Source organism: Protopterus annectens, chromosome 4.part0, assembly GCF_019279795.1.
Source record: "Protopterus annectens isolate FY-2018-M chromosome 4.part0, PAN1.0, whole genome shotgun sequence".
Lineage (NCBI taxonomy): Eukaryota > Metazoa > Chordata > Ceratodontiformes > Protopteridae > Protopterus > Protopterus annectens.
Window position 1 is genome coordinate 1,770,348,236 of NC_056733.1, and position 20,307 is coordinate 1,770,368,542.

The 20,307-nt window shown below is 45.6% G+C and overlaps 1 protein-coding gene across 1 annotated transcript in view; it reads left to right on the forward strand.

The window, feature by feature from the left end:
• Positions 1–20,307, forward strand: part of FAXDC2 (fatty acid hydroxylase domain containing 2) — a 995,570-nt gene that overhangs the window by 364,623 nt on the left and 610,640 nt on the right. The window contains exon 5 of the mRNA XM_044069480.1: positions 1–3. This exon is cut by the window's left edge and continues 119 nt beyond it. Coding sequence (XP_043925415.1) covers positions 1–3 — 3 coding nt within the window. The remainder of the gene's footprint in view (positions 4–20,307) is intronic.

Below are 20,307 nucleotides of genomic sequence, written 5' to 3' on the forward strand. Positions count from 1 at the left end.
CCGGTATGTGTAATAAAATTGCTGTACATTAAGCAATAGAAAGATAGTAGTGCTGTATGTTTAATGTAGTGCTTAGCAGGCTAATTCATAAATGTGACACAGGTTTCTGCATGAAAAGTAGAAATTCCCGCCATGACACTGACTTTTCACTGTAACTGAACAAGTAAAGAATTGTGTGTTACTAGGTAACATTTTTTGTAAAAGGGTTATAAATTTTAAGTCATGTACAGTGACTCAACATGACCGCTCATTTTCAGTTGTATTAGCAATGGCTTACATGAGAGCAGTTCACGTCATACATTATTTTGTTTGCTGCTTATTCTGACCAGACTGATTGAAACAATTGCCTGAAACCTGAAACAGGTGGCTTGATAATCTGCACCATTTTATAACTATAAATTAAAATTGCTTCTTTTCATTATGTTTTCCCTTTTTTCTGTGGCTTTGTTATTACTTTTAATTGTAGACTAAATATATTTCTCATACAGTTAAGCTGTCATTTAATTAAACTTGTGTACCGTGGCAGAACACTGATCAAACAATTACCAATTACAAGCTAGAATGTGCAATCACATATGCACTATCTTTTCTATAGCATCTTCCTTTACTGCCATCAACTACTTCCTTGTTTTGCTGTTGAGTTAAATGCTTGGCCATTTTTTATTTTAATTGCAGACATGTCTATTTTAAATTTTCTTTGAAACATGGGTTACCTTCATTGATCTGTCCTTATGCAGCAGCAATCTCAAAGACAAGTTTGGTAAAGAATCCCTCATAACAATCTTTTTCATGAGACCTGATTTCACCGTGACCAAGAAACCCACCAATTTTGTGGGGGGAATATAATAACTTGAATATTTAGAAAATTTGATAAGTCAAGTTATATGTTTTATGCTAATAGTTGTCACCCTGCACATACGGTACAATCACTGCCATATGGAGAATTTTAAGGATTAAAAGACTTTTCAGTCATTTAGAAGAGGCCAAGAGAGAGACTATTGCAGTTAGTCATATGCTCATTAAAAGAGGCTATTCTGAACAATTAGTTCTAGAAAGTTATAATAAAGTGAGCAGAGAATAAGCAAATATAATAGTAGATGTAGATATGAATTAAGGAATAATAGTCAAAAGGAATGAGATTTACAACAAATTATAGCTTTCGTGTCCAAACACACTATTTTTTCAAATGAACTACAAAAAATGCTTGTTAGTTTCTGGAATATAATAAAAAGGGATACCCCTTCACTTAAGGATTTGCAACTTAAATTTTCCTACAAAATTGGTAGGAATCTTAAAGATTTTTTGGTGCATAGTGTTTATAAAAGACCAAGTGAGGTAATAGGGAATTTAAGTTTGGACACAGGCACTAAGCCATGTGGCAAATGTTCCATTTGCCAATATATAACCAAAACTTTTGAAGAAATAAATGGAAAAAATTTGAAATGAAAGGAAGTTTTACATGTAAAAGTGAAAACGTGATTTATGCTATCAGATGTGAATATAATAAATTTTATGTGGGAGAAACCAAAAGAAGTTTAGCTGAAAGAGTTAAAGAACATATAAGACATATAAAAAATCATAGAATAGTTAGTCCTTTGGGAGAACATAGTAATGTTAAACATGGAGGGGCTCCTTTAAAATTTAAAGTTACGGTTTTAGAACACATTAACATTAAATATATCAGTGAGAATAGGGTAAAATACCTTTTAAGAAAGAAAGAATCGATTTTAATTTTAAAATATAATACTTTATAACCCATGGGTTTAAATAGGGAATGCAATTGAAAGAGTTTTATGTAATATTTATGTAATAAGAAGTTATGTACTCACCATAACGTTCCATCTGAGTAGGTAACTTCATTTGTCTGCAACCTTTGGGTATCGGATCCGATCTCTGATCCGAGCCGGCAACTTGTTCACAGCTTTTAGATCCGAGCTCCTAGCTCCTCCCCTTACCCATAACCCCCTGCCAACCCTGACTGACCTCAGATCAAGATGCCCTTATACAGCGGCTAAAAAGCTAAATACGTCACGAAAGGGACTAGAAAAAGAACATCCAGGACTAAAATTCTGAAGGTCAGGGGGAATGAGGGGGGGATGGTTGCAGACAAATGAAGTTACCTACTCAGATGGAACGTTATGGTGAGTACATAACTTCTTAATCTGAAGAAGGAACTTCATTTGTCAGCAACCTTTGGGACAGAGTCCCCAGCTACCTAGATCTTGGGCGGCCATCATGGAAGGATGTTCCGGAGCACTGCAGAGCCAAAGGATGTTCTCCCTCTGGAGATAATGTCCAGCTTATAATGGTTGATAAAAATTTGAGATGAAGCCCAAGTGGCTGCGGAACAAATATCATCCAAGGACACTCTAGACCTAAAGGCGGCAGAGGTAGATATAGAGCGAGTGGAATGCGCACGAACTCCCTGAGGTGCGGGCCTCCCAGAACTTTCATAGGCCCTAAAGAATACACTGTGAGATCCATCGTGATAAAGTGACCTTAGAGACAGATTTACCTAAGTTAAATTTGGCAAAGGAGATGAACAACTGGTCGGATTGTCTATGACCAGCAGTCCTATGAATGTAGAAGCGCAGTTGTCTATGTACGTCTAACGAATGCAGTTTATATTCTCCTTTGTTCTGATACTTAGAAAAGAAGACTGGCAGGTTAATGGATTGATTGATATTAGCCTCTGAAGTCACCTTGGGAAGAAATGATGGATTGGTCCTGAGGTACACTCTGTCCTGGTGAAAGGCCAAGTACGGGGGTTTTACACAAAGGGCCTGAAGTTCAGAAACTCTTTTCGCTGAAGTAATAGCGACAAGGAACGCCGTTTTCCAAGATAGGTACTTAAGGTCAACCGAAGCAGCAGGTTCAAAAGGGGGAGCTGTCAAGGCCTGTAGAACTAATGATAAATCCCAAGGGGGTACAACTTCCTTGACAGGAGGTCTGAGCAGGAAGGTACCCTTGAGAAAGGTTTTACACAATTTTGCCATAATCAATGGACCCGACTCGTCCCACATGGTAATGAGAAATAGCTGCCAGTTGAACCTTGACCGTAGAGCAGCTAGCCCCCCCTGATGAAAAAGTCCTGTAAGGAAATCCAATATCGTCGGCAACGGAGCTGTGAAGGGATCCAATTTATGATGCTCCGCCCAGATGGAGAAACGCTTCCACTTGCCCCGATAGACCTTTCTAGTGGAAGGTTTGTGTGCTGCTACTAGGATGGCTTTGACTGGGGAAGATATTCCGGGAGTCCTGACTAGGAGTGGAACTGGAGCAGCCAAGCTGCCAACTTGAGGTTGTCCAGATTCAGAACCGGGAGACCTAGGGGATGAGATATTAGATCCGGTAGGGGATCCAGAATCCAAGGAGGATTTACCAGGTGAGACCACAGGTAAGGGAACCACGTTTGACGAGGCCAGAATGGGGCAATGAGGATCATTCTGCTCCCCAACCGACTGGCTTTCTGTATGAGTTTCAGCATCAGGGGTAGAGGAGGGTAAGCATAAATTACACCGTGAGGCCAAGCATGCACCAGAGCGTCTCTCGGGGATTCCCCGAAGGGGGGAATTAGAGCGAAGTAGCTGTTGCATTTCGTATTTGAGGGAGAGGCGAAGAGATCGCAATAGGGTTGCCCCCACTTGGCAAAAATCCACTTCGCTACCTGGGGGTTGAGAGGCCACTCGTAAGGGGAAAGGATGGTGCGGCTGAGTCTGTCCGCCAGTATGTTGGACCGTCCCGGAATGTGTGGTGCAATAAGAAAGCGGTTGGTGGAGATCGCCCATTCCCACACTCTCATAGCCTCTCAACAGAGAGGATAGGACCTGGTTCCCCCCTGTTTGTTGATGTACCAGACAACGGCCATGTTGTCCGTCTGTATCGCAATAGTTCCTACAGGAAGAAGGTTCTGAAGTGCCTGCAACGCCAACAGCACCGCCCTCATCTCCAGGACATTGATATGCAAAGAGGTCTCTGTGTCGTTCCACGTGCCTTGGACTGTCCTACCTGAGCAATGCCCCCCCAACCGAGGCGAGAGGCGTCCGTGGTCACCATGGCGAGGGGAGGAGGTGTGGAGAAGGGACATCCCGTATGGAGGTCCAGAGATTGGAGCCACCATAAGAGAGCCCTCCTGCAAGCCCTGCTGAGGGAAATAGGATGACTTAGGGGGTGATAAAGAAGGGACCACTGGACTTGAAGGGTCAATTGCAGGACCCGCATATTGAGATGAGCCAATGGCAGAAGAGTGATAGCCACTGCCATGGAGCCTAGAGCCCTCAGGACCAATTCCGCCGGTGGAGCTTCTAATTGGAGGATGGCCCGCACATGAAGCTTCAGGTTTTGAAGTCGTTCCACAGTCAGGAATGCTAGACGGATTCTCGTATCCAACTTGGCCCCTATAAACTCTATCACCTGAGTCGGAGCAAGAGAAGATTTATCCATGTTGATAGTAATGCCCAGCTAGGGAGCAAGCCGGAGGAAGTAGTCCCTGGCTGAGCAGAGTAGATGCCTTGTCGGGGTGGTCAGGAGCCAGTCGTCCAGGTATGGAAAAACCTGCATTCCTTGGAGTCTCAGGTGGGCCGCTGTCACTGCTAATACTTTGGTAAACACCCTGGGGGCTGTGGTGAGACCAAAGGGAAGGGCCCTGAACTGGTAGTGGCTGGCTCCCAGCCAGAAGCGGAGAAACCTCCTGGATCGTTTGTCCATTAGAATGTGGTAGTACGCATCCTTGAGGTCTATTGAGCACATCCAGTCATTCTCCCGCAATAGGGGGAGGATGGATTGAAGAGTGACCATCCGGAATTTTTCTTTGGTTACTGACAGGTTCAAAAAGGAGAGGTCGAGAATTGGCCTTAAGTCCCCCGTCTTTTTTGGCACCAGAAAGAACCTGGAGTAAAAACCTAATCCGAGCTGGTCTTGGGGGACGGGTTGAATGGCTCTTTTTTCTAGGAGCTGCTGAATCTCTACAGCAGCTACCTCCCTCTGATCGGGTTGTACATCGGGGAGGTTTCTGAATTTGGGGACATGATACAGGGGAATTTGGTAACCTCTGGATATGATACGAAGCACCCAGCGATCTGTTGTGATGGACTCCCAAGCTGCCAGGTGCCTCGAGAAACACCCCCCCGACTGCCTCCAGAGTGGAGCAGTCAGGCAACCCCTCAGGGTTGCTCCGTGGGCCGATCAGAGAAGGTTTCTCTGGACCCAAAATTCTTCGGGCCCCCTCTGCCTCTAGGGTGGCATCCTCCCTGTCCTCCTCTGCCACGGAAGGACTGGTTGTCCGGAGCAGGTTGGGAATGTTGCGATTTCCGGAGCCACATCTTCTTCTGTCCCTTTTGGTTCTTGGAGAAGGACCTCTGGGGAGCAGAGAAGCGGACTCCGATGGCAGACAACGTCTTCCCATCCTTTTTGCTCTGGACCAAAGTCTCGCAAATGGTCTTGCCAAATAAGGCAGAACCATCAAAGGGGGCATTCGCAAATGACGCCTTGAAGGGTTCCGCGAAGTCACAATGTCAGAGCCAGCCCTGGCGCCTCATGACTAGGTCTGCTCCGCTGGCTCTTGCGGCTCCCTCTGTGGCATGGGACAAAAGCCGCATAGAGGTATTCAATACAGATCTTAGAGTGGCCATGCGAGTGGAGTACAATTGCTTGTCCTCCGCCAACATGGACTCTGGGGGGAAGCAGCGTACTCTTTGATAAGGTCTCGCTGCATCCTGATAATGTGTGCCATGTAGTTCAGGGACCTCACTGAGAAGGTCACTGAACTAAAGACCCGCTTCCCTAGGTGATCCATCGAGCGGGACTCTTTGCTCGGTGGTTGGACCGAGGGGCTCTCCTGAGCTAATTCCCTGTTGGTGGCTGCCACCACCAACATGGCATCTACGGGGGGACCCTTGCTCCAGTGGGACCTCTCTGAAGGTGGGCTCAGGATCCTGTCGGGGCGCTTGGGAACTGGCTCCACAGTGTCTGGCTCCTTCCACGCCCTGGTGGTAATAAGGTCCACCAGGGGGTTGGCCGGAGGGGACACCCAAGAAGTAGATGGGCCTGCTTCGAATGCCTCCAGGAACATGGACTCATCAGAGGAAGCCTTGGGGGCAGACCACCCCCCCCCCCGATCCTAAGCATTTCCATGATGTCTCCGAAGGAGACATCCTCGGGGGGTGACCTTGGGGAGCCTTCCCCCTCATCCAAGTCCGTGTCTTCTGTCAAGGACTCGGGGGAGTCCACGTGCCTCGTCTAACACTTCCACTTGTGAGGAACATCCTCGGGGGGACTGTCCAAGGATGACTCACCAGCAACGTCTCGTTCCAGTGGAACAACCTGAGACGTCAAAGCAAGCTGTCCCTGTGGCCGGGTAACGGAAGCCTGACCCAAACGAGAGGGAGTGCGGGATGGAGCCATAGCAGGGAGTGGGGGCCTGGATGCACTCAACAGTTCCCTCTCCACCACATCAGAAGCCGAGGGAGAGTCACTCACTCTGGGATCCGAGAGTCGACCCTCGCTCGGATCCGATGGACGGATCGGAGCCGGCGCCGAGACCATCGGATCCGAAGGGCCAGTGTGCCCTGACCTAGACGGAGCCAAAGGCACACTAAACCCCTCGGATCCGAAGCTCAGAGCACGGCTCCGAGAGCTCGGATCTGAAAAGGATGGATCCGGCAAGCTTGAAGGAAGAGTCCGGGCCGAAGTACCCGATACTGTCGGCGCCGACCCACCCCCGGCTCCAACGCTGCCCGGCTCCGAACGCTCCGAACCCGGGAAGCGCGTCGGAGAAGGAGCTATCTGAGCAAAAAAGGGTGTTGAGCTCCCCCCGGAGGAGGGGGAGGCAGGAGCACTCCCATCTGCATTTGGGCCTGGATGAACCTTCTCATCACCCGGTCCAAATCAGCTTCAGACAGGCTATATGTCGATCTCGACAAGACGACCGAGGCTGGCCGGGAGTGCTGCCTTGATGACCTCGACGGAGATCGGGTCTCCCCCTCCTTGGGTCCCGGTGAGAAGCATGGAGACCGGAGCCGAGAAGGAGGAGACCTAGACCTGGAAGACCTGGAGGGAGAAGCCCGCTTAGCTGGGGGGGCCGAAGCGGAGGCCTCGGCCTGCCACTTGTGGTGCTTCTCCCTCTTCTTTTCCTTCCTGGCCTCCCCCTCCTCCGGTGCAGTAGCGGGAGTTTGAGTCCCGGCCGGGGGGAGAGAGGCAGGAGTGGCCGTCACCGGAGCCTGGGAGGCGGCCACCGAAGTACCCGAGGCCGAAGCCGAATCCGGGGGCAAGAGTCCCACCAGGATCAGCTTCGATCTCCGGTCCTTTAGTGCCCTGGGGTTGAACGCTGCGCATATCGCACATCCAGAGGAAAGGTGTTCAACCCCAAGGCACCGGACACACCGAGTGTGGCCATCCGCTGGGGAGAGCTTATGGCCACACTCGGTGCACTTCGAAAAAACTAATTTTGGAGCCTCAGACATGACTACCCTAACAAAATAAAACCCACTCACACAGAAGGCCCCAACTCACAGACAACACACACACACACACACACAGCTACGATACCAGCGAAGGGTGGGGAGGAGAAGAAAAATTAACTAAAATACTAAACAGTAACACTAAGGAACCTAACCCAACTCACTCTCACAAGAATTATTGAGAATTAGGAATAAAAGGACTTATCTGAGCAGGAGCTCATAACCTAGATGCTGTCTTGAAGCGCGGCAAACTAGATCTGAGGTCAGTCAGGGTTGGCAGGGGGTTATGGGTAAGGGGAGGAGCTAGGAGCTCGGATCTAAAAGCTGTGAAACAAGTTGCTGGCTCGGATCCGAGATCAGATCTGATACCCAAAGGTTGCTGACAAATGAAGTTCCTACTTCAGATTATTGTTTTCAACATTTGTTATAGAGTTAATGTGAAATGTTGATTTTAATAATTAGAATTTTAGTAAATTACTTAATTGATTGATTAATTGGTATTGTATATAAATGCTTGGTTTAATCTAATTCATTACTCTGTAAAGGCTGTTTGGCTAAGACGCTACGAGGTTATATTGGAATTTGTGCTATTCTAGCATCACGTTTCTGTGCTATTGTTATAATATCAGCTGTTGTTCCAGCTTGTTGTTCTTATGATATTGTTTTTTGGATTATCTTCATTGTTGCTGACTACTTAATTCTCCAGTCGCTGAATAAACTGTATTTGTGAAATTGACTTAAAGAAGTGAAGTTCCTGGCATCTAGTGGTTCTTCTTTTTCTTAACTACCTTTATGGTTCATGGGTCTAATTTAAAATTGCTTCTTTTCATTATGTTTTCCTTTTTTTCTGTGGCTTTGTTATTACTGTTAATTGTAGACTGAATGTATTTCTCATACAGTTAAGCTGTTATTTAATTAAATTTGTGTACCGTGGCAGAACACTGATCAAACAATCACCATTTACAGGTTAGAATGTGTGATCACATATGCACTATCTCTTCTATAGCACCTTCCTTTACTACCATCAACTACTTCCTTGTTTTGCTGTTGAGTTAAATGCTTGGCCATTTTTTATTTAAATTGCAGACATGTCTATTTTAAATTTTCTTTGAAACATAGGATGTTCATCGTGTTTCACTGCTGCAGTCATTACACTTGGGTTATCCTGCCGTCAAGCGGTCCCGCAGTCAGCCAGAGTTCCAAAGTCTTGGTTCGGCGTCGGTTGCTGTTGCCTCTTCCCTGATGTCAGTGTGCCAGGGGTATATAAAATGCAATTTTCTTCAGTCTTTCTTGCCGCGCAGTGCCCAAAGCAAAAACAGTTTGCAAGTGCCGGTCGGCCGACTCCTGAGATTTTCAGTTCGAATTTCAGAACCAATGTCTAATATAAGGCTAAGTATCCCGTTGGGGAAACTTTTTCTTGCCTCAGACCGATGTCAGTAAAAGTTAATAATTGTATTTCTTGTGGGAAGCAAATACCTCATAAGGATTTTCATTCTTACTGTATTCCATGCCTAGGCCCAGACCACGACGTCACTAGTTGTCAGTTTTGTGCTAGATTTAACAAACGCCCTATTAAACGTCGATTTGATTTTGCTTGCCATTACTTTGGCCGAAGGTTCAATTATACCATGCCGTTGGAACAACCGACGACCGGAATACATAAAAAACGCAAAGACAAGGATGAGGACAGGCATCCGAGGCCCAAAACTGACAATGAAGCCTCTTCTAGGCCAGTCGCCGGTTCTCAGTGAGGTGCTTTCGCAGCCCCTGACACCTGCTACCTCAGAGCCACAGGCCGCCTCCGACTCCCACGTGGAGATGTCTAGGCCTCTGGATACTCAAGGTACTGGGCCTACGGAAACTAACCCCTCAGATGGGTCCAGAGCCGCTGAGCAGGCATCGGCTTCTGAGGGTGTTTTCAGACCTTCACAACTTACCATTAAATCTACAGCCAAGTCTAAAACTCCATTAAAGACAAAGAAGCAAGTACAGCATTCACCTGGACAGGCCTCCATGCCTAAAAAACAGATGCTTAAAATGGCCGAAGACTTAATTACTCTGATCTGGGTTTCCCATCCCCCTCCAGATAAAAGGCCTAGGGAGGATACAGACTATGATTCCTCTGACCAGGTTTCCATTTCTTCTGATTCCTCTTCAGACCAGGGATACTCCTTACCCCCCTATGAGGACTCTGATGCTGAAGAATCAATTCCTTCAGCCACTCCTCCTGAGGATTACTCTTTTGGGGAAACTTTACATACCATGAGGGAGCATTTCCATTGGGAGGGCCAGGATTACTCAGAATCCAAGAAAAGGCTTAGAGATTTTCTTTTATTGCCTCAGCACAGGCCCCTTGCTATTCCGCCAGTGTTAGATATTGTGGATGATGTGTTCTCTGAATCCAGTTTAAACCCTGATTCTTTACCCCCTGCTCCAGTCAAGCCAGACAGGTACTACAGAGTCCCTGACTCTCACAAATTTTTTTATAGAAACCCTGTTGCTGAACCGGAAACAATTTCCCAGGGTCCCAAAGGGGTAAAGGCTTCCACAGCTAAAAATCCGGTTCCCTCTGACAGGGATTCTAGAGCATTAGACAGATGGGGGAAGAAAGTTTACACTTCTGCAACTTTAGCAGTGAGGGCTTTAAATTGCCAGTTTCACATGCTTAAATACCAACAATATTTAATGTCTTTGTTATAACAGAAAATGCTTACAAGTTCAGAACATCCTGATAATAAGGAAATGCAGGATTTATTGCATGCAGCTGAACAAGTGGGAAAACATACACTGCAATGTGGTTTTGATTCATTAGAGGCTTCTTGTAGAGCAGCAGTTACAGGATCTGTGATACGAAGGCATGCTTGGTTAAAATTACAAGTTTTACCTGATCATGTTAAGGCTAAATTATTGGATGCTCCTTTACAGCAGGATATTGTATTTGGTGTTAAGGCAGAAGAGGTGTTAAAGACAATGGAGGATAAGGCAAAATCTATGCAAACAGTGAAGGATTTCTTACAGGTACCGCCACCTCGATTTAGCAGAAATTGGCCCTCCAAAAACTGGTCCTTTCCAGTGTCAGACAGACCACAAAGAGGCAGATACAGATGCCCAAGAGGCATATCTCAGCCCCAAGGCTCTTACAGACCATGACAGTGGGGTGCCACAACCCCAAAAGGAGGGGAAGACAAGTCACAACCTTATAGGAAACAGTCCCAATGACTTCCCCCTTCAAATGCCAAGCACTTACCTTTTGGAAGCTCCCTTAGGGGGAAAACTAGCACTTTTTTCACAAAATTGGCATACAGTCTAGGTTCTGAATATTGTGTCTCAAGGTTACAGGTTCCACTTTCACACTCTACCAAGGTTAAAAGGAATGCCAGACCTGCCACCAAATCAATGGGCAGAGGCACAAAAACAAATTACAGCCCTCATGGACATGAGAGCTATTTAAAAAGTGCTACAACAGGAACAAGGACAAGGATTTTACTCAAGACTCTTCCTAGTTCCCAGAAAGGACAAAGCCTGGAGACCCATACTGGACCTTTCTACTCTAAATACTTACCTGGATGTTCCGAAATTCAAAATTTTGACTCTTCAGCAGCTTCTTCCCATGCTGGGCAAGAAGGCTTGGCTTGTTACTTTGGACCTCAGAGGCATACCTTCATGTCCCTATCAGACAAAATTGCAGAAGATACCTCAGATTCATAGCTGGTTCAATGCATTACCAATTCTCTGCACTGCCCTTTGGCTTATCTACTGCGCCCAGGGTCTTCACAAAATGCCTGGCACCAGTAATTGCATTTTGCAGACAAAAAGGAATTCAAATATACCCATACTTGGACGACTGCCTTATTCAAGCAGAGAGCAAGGACATTCTTCTAAAGCATCTGGCATTTGTAAAAAGATTGCTAATTTGCCTAGGGTACACAGTAAACGAAAAGAAGTCAAAACTAGTGCCCTCACAAGAGATAATATTCCTGGGTGCCAGCTTAAATACAATGGCCCAGATGGCTTATCTCACGCCAGACAAGCAAAGGCAACTGACTCAGTACTTTCAATTGATGGCAACAAAATCCCAACTCCTTGCAAGAAAAATTCTGCAGGCCTTGGGGTTCATGGCATCCTGCATACTACTAATACCATATGCCAGACTGCATATGAGGAAGTTACAATGGTGCCTCAAAAGTGTTTGGACTCAACACTGTCACAGTTTGGAAGCAGTAATTCCACTTATTCCCTGCCCTACAACAGGAGTTTCGATGGTGGGCACAGGCATGTCACCTCAACAAGGGACAGCCTTTCACTCTACCCACAGCCAGGCAGACACTAACAACAGATGCTTCGGATTACGCCTGGGGAGCACACATAGCAGGAAAATGTATTCAGGGCAAGTGGGCCACAGACCAAATGCATCTTTACATCAATCAGAAAGAGATGCTAGCTGTACAAAATGCCCTAACAGCTTTCAAGGACCTTCTGTATCCAGGACAACTATTACTAAAGACAGACAACACCACAGATGTTCTTCATCTCACATTGCTGCAGTCCTTACACTTGGGTAGTCCGCTGTCCTCAGTCGGCCCGAATACCAAAGTATAAGGCTGACGTCGGTCAAGGCGCATTAGACTGACGTCAGGACGTCAGGGTACAAATGCGCATGACCGACGTCATATCCTCAGTCTTTTCTTGCCCCAGATGTCTTTTTTGCCGCATGGTCCGATGCAGAAGCAGCGTTGCAAGTGCCGGTTGGCGTTCTGAAATTTTTCAAAGTTGGAATTTCAGACCGAAGCAAAGTTGGCTAAGTACCCCGTTGGGGAATATTTTGGTTTTTTCTTGCCTCAGTGGTTTACCGGATGTCAGAAAAAGTGAATAACTGTATTTCTTGTGGGAAACAGATACCGCATAGGGATTATCATACCTTGTGTATACCTTGTTTAGGGCCTGAGCACGACGTTGTTGGGTGTCGCTCTTGTGCTAGATTTAACAAACGCACTATAAAGAGAAGGTTAGATTGTGCCAGGTTAGTCTTTGGGAAGCGGTGCAATTATAAAATGCCGTCGGATGCTCCGACGCCCGCTTCGTCTAAGAAGCGCAAGGACAAAGCAGCAAAGCCTAGGCTAGAAGAACCGTCAGTCCCGGACGCCGGTTCTTTAGAGGGCTCGGTGGAGCCGGTAGCTCTGCCAGAAGTTTCTTTGGAGCCCCAGGGAGAGACTTTGTTGTTGCAGGATGTGGCCTCTCAGGAGGTAGGCCAGGCTGAAGGGGCTTCTCAGGTGGCTGTTCTCCCCTCCCTTCCTAAGGCAGTTAGGCCCTCTCCTTCTGTTTCCAAGGCTTCTCCCAGAGGCAGGCCAGGTTTAGCTTCAGTTGGTGTCACCCCTAGTTCTTCAGGGTCTGTGCCCAAGAAGCATATGCTTAAAATGGCAGAAGATTTGATTACTCTAATTAGAGGTTCTATGCCCCCTCCTGATAAGAGACCTAGGGTGGAACCTGAGCTTGGAAGTTTTGAGCAGGATTCTGATGCTTCGGAGTCTTCGGCTGAAGACTTGCAGGAGTATTCTCCTTATTCGGATTCTGATGTAGATGATTCTACTCCTTCTGCTTCTCCTCCTGAGGATTTTTCTTTTTCAGAGACTCTTCATTCCATGAGGGAGCATTTTAAGTGGGAAGGTCAGGACTTCTCTGATTCCAGGAAAAGGCTTAGGGAATTTTTGTTTTTACCCCAGCATAGGCCTTTAGCTATACCTCCTGTTCTGGATGTGGTGGAGGATGTTTTTGCAGAGGCTTCTCTTAATCCTGATTCTTTGCCTCCTGCTCCTGTTAAACCGGATAGGTATTATAGGGTGCCTGAAGCTCATAAGTATCTTTTTAAGAGTCCTAGGGCAGACCCAGAAACTGTTTCTCAGGGGCCTAAAGGTGTTAAGGCTTCTGTTGTTAAAAATCCGGTTCCTCCAGATAAAGAGGCAAGGGCTTTGGATAGATGGGGAAAGAAAGTTTATACTTCTTCCACTCTAGCTATGAGGGCTTTGAATTGCCAGTTTCACATGTTGAAATACCAAAACTATCTCCTTTCACAATTGAAGTCTAAGGTAGATGCTCTGGCGGAAGGTATTGAGTGTAAAGAGTTACAAGATTTAGTACATGTTTCTGAACAGGTGGGTAAGCATTCCTTGCAATGTGGTTTTGATGCTGTACAGGCCTCGTCGAGGGTGGCTGCTACTGGTTCTGTTCTTCGCAGGCACGCCTGGCTGAGGGATCAGAATTTAGCTGAGCATGTTAAGACAAGGATTTTAGATGCTCCTTTACAATCTGATGTGTTGTTTGGTTCTCCTGTTGAAGCAGTTTTAAAGAAAATGGAAGACAAGGCTAAGTCTATGCAGACTGTTAAAGATTTTTTGCAGGTTCAGCCTCCAAAGTTTAGTAGAAATTGGCCTACTAAGGGGTGGACGTATCCTTCTTATGATTCCCAGTCTAGGGGTAGATCTAGACGTGGCAGGGGCAGAGCTCAGGGCTCTTTCATGCCTAGAACAGGGAGTTCTCCTGCACAGTCTTCGGGTGAGGGCAGGGGTCAGTCCTTTCGTAAACAGACCCAATGACCTACCTTTTCAGCTGCCAGAGCCTTCTCGCCTGGCAGCACCTTTGGGAGGAAGGTTGGCACTTTTCAAAGAAAATTGGAGTTTAATTACCCAAGACAGATGGGTATTGGATATCATTCACCACGGTTACAGGTTTTATTTCCATACCTTGCCTCCTTTCAAAGGCATGCCAGACATTCCTCCTCAACAAAGAAAAGAGGCTCACAAGCAAATTTCTCTGTTACTCCAAATAGGGGCCATACAGCTGGTTCCTGTGCCAGAAAGGGGCCTAGGATTTTATTCTCGCCTGTTCCTAGTACCAAAAAAGGGGAACACGTGGAGACCAATTTTGGATTTATCTATCCTCAACACTTATCTGGACATTCCCAAGTTCAAAATGTTGACGTTACAACAGCTTTTACCTCTGCTGGGCAAAGATCACTGGATGGTAACTTTGGATCTCAAGGAGGCTTACCTTCATGTTCCTATCAGACTAAGTTGCAGGAAGTATCTGCGTTTTCGAGCTGGGAATTCTCACTATCAGTTCTCTGCATTGCCCTTTGGCTTATCTACTGCGCCCAGAGTATTCACGAAAGTTCTGGCTCCAGTGATAGCTTTCTTCAGACTAAGAGGAATACAGATCTATCCTTATTTGGACGATTGCCTGATTCTGGCTCAAGAAAAGGACGAGCTTCTTCATCATTTGGAATATGTGATAGCAGTGCTAAGATGCCTGGGGTATTCTGTGAACGAAATAAAGTCCAGTCTAGTACCCTCTCAAGACATGTGCTTTCTGGGTGTGAGACTGAATACAGCAACCCAGATGGCCTTTTTGACCCCGGACAAACAAAAAAATCTTTCCCTTTACTTCCGTCAACTATCTCATCAGTCCAGGCTGACTGCAAGGACAGTCCTTCAAGCCTTAGGGTTCATGGCATCTTGTATTCTGGTGCTTCCCAATGCCAAACTGCATATGAGGAAGCTGCAATGGTATCTCAAAAATGTATGGACACAGCACTGCCAGGATCTGGACACTGTCATTCAAATAATACCTTGCATTCAAAAGGAATTTTTGTGGTGGGCTCAGGAATGTCACCTAAACAAGGGACTCTCTGTGACCCGGCCAGAGGCGAGTCAGATTCTAACGACAGATGCCTCAGACAAAGCTTGGGGAGCTCATCTGAATGGAAAGTGGATACAAGACAAGTGGCCTGCCAGACTACAACATCTACATATCAACTTGAAGGAGATGTTAGCAGTCCAGTTTGCATTAATGGCTTTCAAGGATTTACTTCTTCCAGGGCAGGTGTTGATTCTAACAGACAACACAACTGTCATGTGGTACATCAACAAGCAAGGGGGAACACATTCTTATCCTCTATGCAGGCAAGCAATGATTTTGTGGGAGACTGCTCTCAGTTTGCAACTAAATCTGCAGGCAAGGTTTCTGCCGGGAGCACAGAACTCCTTAGCAGATGTGTTAAGCAGGCAAATCAGGGATCCCCACGAGTGGAAATTGGATCCTCATGTATTTCGGAAATTGACAGTGTCATGGGGAACTCCAGACATAGATGTGTTCGCTTCTCCACTAAACCACCAGCTGCCAAAGTTTTGCACGAAAAGGTTTCATCACACAGCTTGGATAGTGGATGCTCTTTCTTTCAGTTGGCAAAATCTTCATGTGTATGCCTTTCCACCTCTGCCTCTCCTCCCAAAGGTACTCCTAAAGGTCAGACAGGACAAACCAAGGATGATTTTAATAGCTCCAGATTGGCCTCGGCAGCACTGGTACCCATTGCTGAGGAGTCTGGTAAGGAAGCCTCCATGGCCTTTACCTTTGATTCCACACCTGTTGTCTCAGGAGGACAGTCATTTACTCAATGTCAAGCTTCACTCTCTTCATCTAACAGCCTGGCATATTCTGTTTTGAACCATAGAAGGTCTCAACTTCCACAGCAAGTTTTGAATGTGATTTTGGAAGCTAGAAGACCTAGTACAAGGAAAGTGTACACAGAAAAATGGAAGAGATTTTTATTTTGGAGTGCAGCAAAGGATTTGGATGTTTCTGAGCCTAATTTGAGTGTGGCTCTTCAATATCTTACTGAGTTATTGGACAAAGGTTTGTCTTTCTCTTCCAGTAAGATTCATGCTGCAGCAATTTCAGCTCACTATGACTGTGACCCACCATTGTTTTCTCATCCTTTGTTCAAGCAATTTCTTAGAGGGCAAAGAATATAAGACCCCAATGAGAGCTCCTACTCCTGCTTGGGACCTCAATTTTGTGTTGGAGAAACTCACTCTACAACCTTTTGAGCCTGCAGCTACTGCTGAGTTGAAATATTTGTCATGGAAGACTGCTTTTTTGTTGGCCATTACCTCTGCAAGAAGGGTTTCTGAATTGCAGGCCCTTATGGCAGTTGAGCCTTTCTTAATTTTCCATAAGGATAGGGTGTCTTTACGTACTAATCCTTCCTTTATGCCTAAAGTGGTTTCTAGTGTGGCTTTAAACCAAACTATTCATTTGCCTACTTTTTATGCAGATCCCCAAAATAAAGGGGAAAAGATTTTGCACACTTTAGATGTACACAGGCAGTTGCGTTATTATTTAAGCAGGACTAAGGAGTTCAGGCAGTCTCAGCAGTTGTTTGTTTCTTTTGCTTTGAGTTCTCAGGGCAAGCCTGTGTCAAAACAGACTATTTCTAAGTGGATTGGGTTTTGCATTGCTTTCTGTTATTCCCATCATGGCAAGGAGATTCCAGCTGGGATTAGGCCTCATTCCACTAGGGCTACTGCCACTTCAACAGCATTTCTAAGGGGGGTGGCAACTAAGGATATTTTGGAGGCAGCTACTTGGAGTTCAGTGCATACTTTCTCTAAGCATTACCACCTTCCTCTTTACTCTAAATCTAGGGCTGGTTTTGCCACTGCTATTTTGCAGGGCATTTTGGCAGCTCCTGCTTCTTTATAGTTTGCCAACCTCCCTTACCTCTGCTTTGGGATTCTACCCAAGTGTAAGGACTGCAGCAATGTGAGATGAAGAACATAGTACAGTTTTGTACCTACCATAAATGTAGATGTTCGAAGATCCACATTGCTGCAGTCCAATTTACCCTCCCTCCTTCCCCTCTGTAGTTTGAGGTGGTTGTGTGGGTTGGGTTGTACATTTGTAAATTTGTATATATTGTACATATATTTAGTGCAAGGGGATTTGGTCATTTGGTTGTTGTTTTTTGGTTTTGGCCTTTCCTTTTTAGGGTCTTCTGACATCTGGGGCAAGAAAAGACTGAGGATATGACGTCGGTCATGCGCATTTGTACCCTGACGTCCTGACGTCAGTCTAATGCGCCTTGACCGACGTCAGCCTTATACTTTGGTATTCGGGCCGACTGAGGACAGCGGACTACCCAAGTGTAAGGACTGCAGCAATGTGGATCTTCGAACATCTACATTTATGGTAGGTACAAAACTGTACTTTATGTGGTACATAAACAAGCAAGGGGGTACTCATTCTTACCCCCTCTGCAGGCAAGCCATGACCTTGTGGAACACAGCTCTAACCTATCAAGTTCATCTGCAAGCACAATTCCTGCCAGGAAAGAAAAATACTCTGGAAGACGACTTAAGCAGAAACATCATAGATCCTCACGAGTGGAAACTAAATCCACAAGTATTCAGCATGATAACACAAACATGGGGTAACCCAAACATAGATCTTTTTGCCTTCCCAATGAATTACCAACTACAGAATTTCTGCACAAGGACTTACACACAAGCATAGAAAGTGGATGCTCTCTCGTTAGCTGGAAAAGCCTAAACGTTTATGCCTTCCCACCACTGCCTCTACTGTCAAAGGTACTCCTAAAAGCCAGGCAAGAAAAGGCAAAAATGATCCTGATTGCCCCAGACTGGCCACGCCAGCACTGGTACCCAATCTTAAAGAACTCGGCTTAAGGCCCACCATGGATTTTACCTCAAATTCCGTATCTTCTGACTCAACAAAACAATCAGATCCTGCACAGCCAGCTCAAAACCTTAAACCTGGCTGCATGGCAGATTCCTTAGTCAAGCAGACAACACCTCTCTCTAAAGCTGTTATGGATGTCATTTTGGAGGCCAGGAGGCCTAGCACCAGGAAATTCTATTCAGAAAAGTGGAAGAGATTCTGTGCCTGGAACCAGGCTCAAAGCTTTGACCCTCTTGTCCCAAATATTCCTCAGATATTGCAATACTTAACTGAGATGCTGGACAAAGGCCTATCCTTTTCATCCATTAAGATCCACGCCTCTGCCATCTCGGCTCATTACAACACAGATCCTCCTATTTTCTCTCATCCATTGCTAAAACAGTCCCTCAGAGGGGCTAAAAACATAAGACCGCCCCAGAGAGCACCAACACCAACTTGGGACCTCAATTTTGTCTTGGAAAAACTAACTTTACCTCCTTTTGAGCCAGCCAATTCAGTAGAATTAAAATATGTGTCATGAAAAACTGCTCTGCTTCTGGCAATAACCTCAGTACAAAGAGTGTCAGAGTTACAGGCACTAATGGCAGTGGAGCCTTTCATCATTTTTCACCAAGACAGGGTTTCTTTAAGAACAAACCCTTCATTTATGCCAAAGGGGGTCTCCAGTGTGGCTCTTAACCAAACTATTCATTTGCCAGCTTTTTATCCAAATCCCCAGAATAAAGGGGAGAGACTTCTACATTCATTGGACATACACAGCTACGTTTCTACTTGGACAAAACAAAAGCTTTCAGGAAAACTGAGCAATTGTTTGTAGCATATGCTGCAGGATCACAGGGGAAGGCTATTTCAAAACAGACCATTTCAAAGTGGATAGGACACTGTATCCGTTTCTGCTACACACAGCATGGGAAAACTGTACCTAGCAACATTAGGCCACATTCCACCAGGGCATCAGCCACTTCAACTGCCTACCTTAGAGGAGTACCTACCAAAGATATCCTGGAAGCTGCATCTTGGAGTTCAGTGCACACCTTTACCAAACATTATCACTTGCCTCTTTACTCTAAATCCAGAGCTGGCTTTGCCACTGCAGTGCTGCAGGGCCTCATGGCCACCCCAAATCCTCTCTAGAACCAGCCACCTTACCTCAGCTTTGGGATTCAACTCAAGTGTAATGACTGCAGCAGTGAAACACAATGAACATAGTACAGTTTTGTACCTACCATAAATGTAGATGTTCGAATGTATACACTGCTGCAGTCCAGGTTACCCTCCCTCCATCCCCTCTTTCTTAGCTGGTACTTATCTATACCTTTCTACCCTATACTACCTATGTGGTGTATTTGCTGGTAACTGAAGGTTTTGGTTTTACTTTTTATGTATGTTTTATTAGCAATATGTATTGCCTACCTATTTGGGGGCACCTGACATCTGGGGCAAGAAAAACTGAAGAAAATGGCGTCTGCTGCATCTTATATACCCCTGGCGCACTGACGTCAGGGAAGAAACGACAGCAACCGATGCCGGACCAAGACTTTGGAACTCTGGCCGACTGCGGGACCACCTGACGGCAGGATAACCCAAGTGTAATGACTGCAGCAGTGAATACACTCGAACGTCTACATTTATGGTAGGTACAAAACTGTACTTTACTTTCATTGCTCTGTCCTTATGCAGCAACCATTTCAAAGACAAGTTTGGTAAAGAATTCCTCATAACAATATTTTTCATGAGACCTGATTTCATCGTGACCAAGAAACCCACCACTTTTGAAAGTCTTCTTTGTTGAAATAGCCATTTTGTTCCAGACCAGGCTGCAGGAGGGGACTAGGGCCAAATTCTTCTTTTCATTTTGGTGGAGTTTCAGTGGCCCAAAGGCATTCAAATTATCATCCCATCATTTTCTACACATTTCCTTCTGACGACTTTCACATGCTGTGCCTTGAGTTACAGACTTCTGACCCGTCTAACACCTGTTTCCTTGGTCACTGCTGTTACTTTGCCCACTCAAGCTCAGGTTTGATGATTTATTTCAATCTTATCCCACATGATTTACTGTCATCCTTATTAATAGAGATATAAGCAGCTGCTACTGCTACTAAAATTTTGCTTAATATGAAATTGTATCAGTTCTCCATTTCCTGTTGTATGTGTCACTGCAGTCAACAATTCTTTGATGATTTTTAGATGCATTAAATAACTGTTTTTGGCATGATCTTAGCAACCCATTATTATCCTAAACGGCTGGTAGGCATGGAAGAAAAAAAGACAGAAAAAGACATTTTTTCTACAGTTTCTCTTAACTGCATTTCCT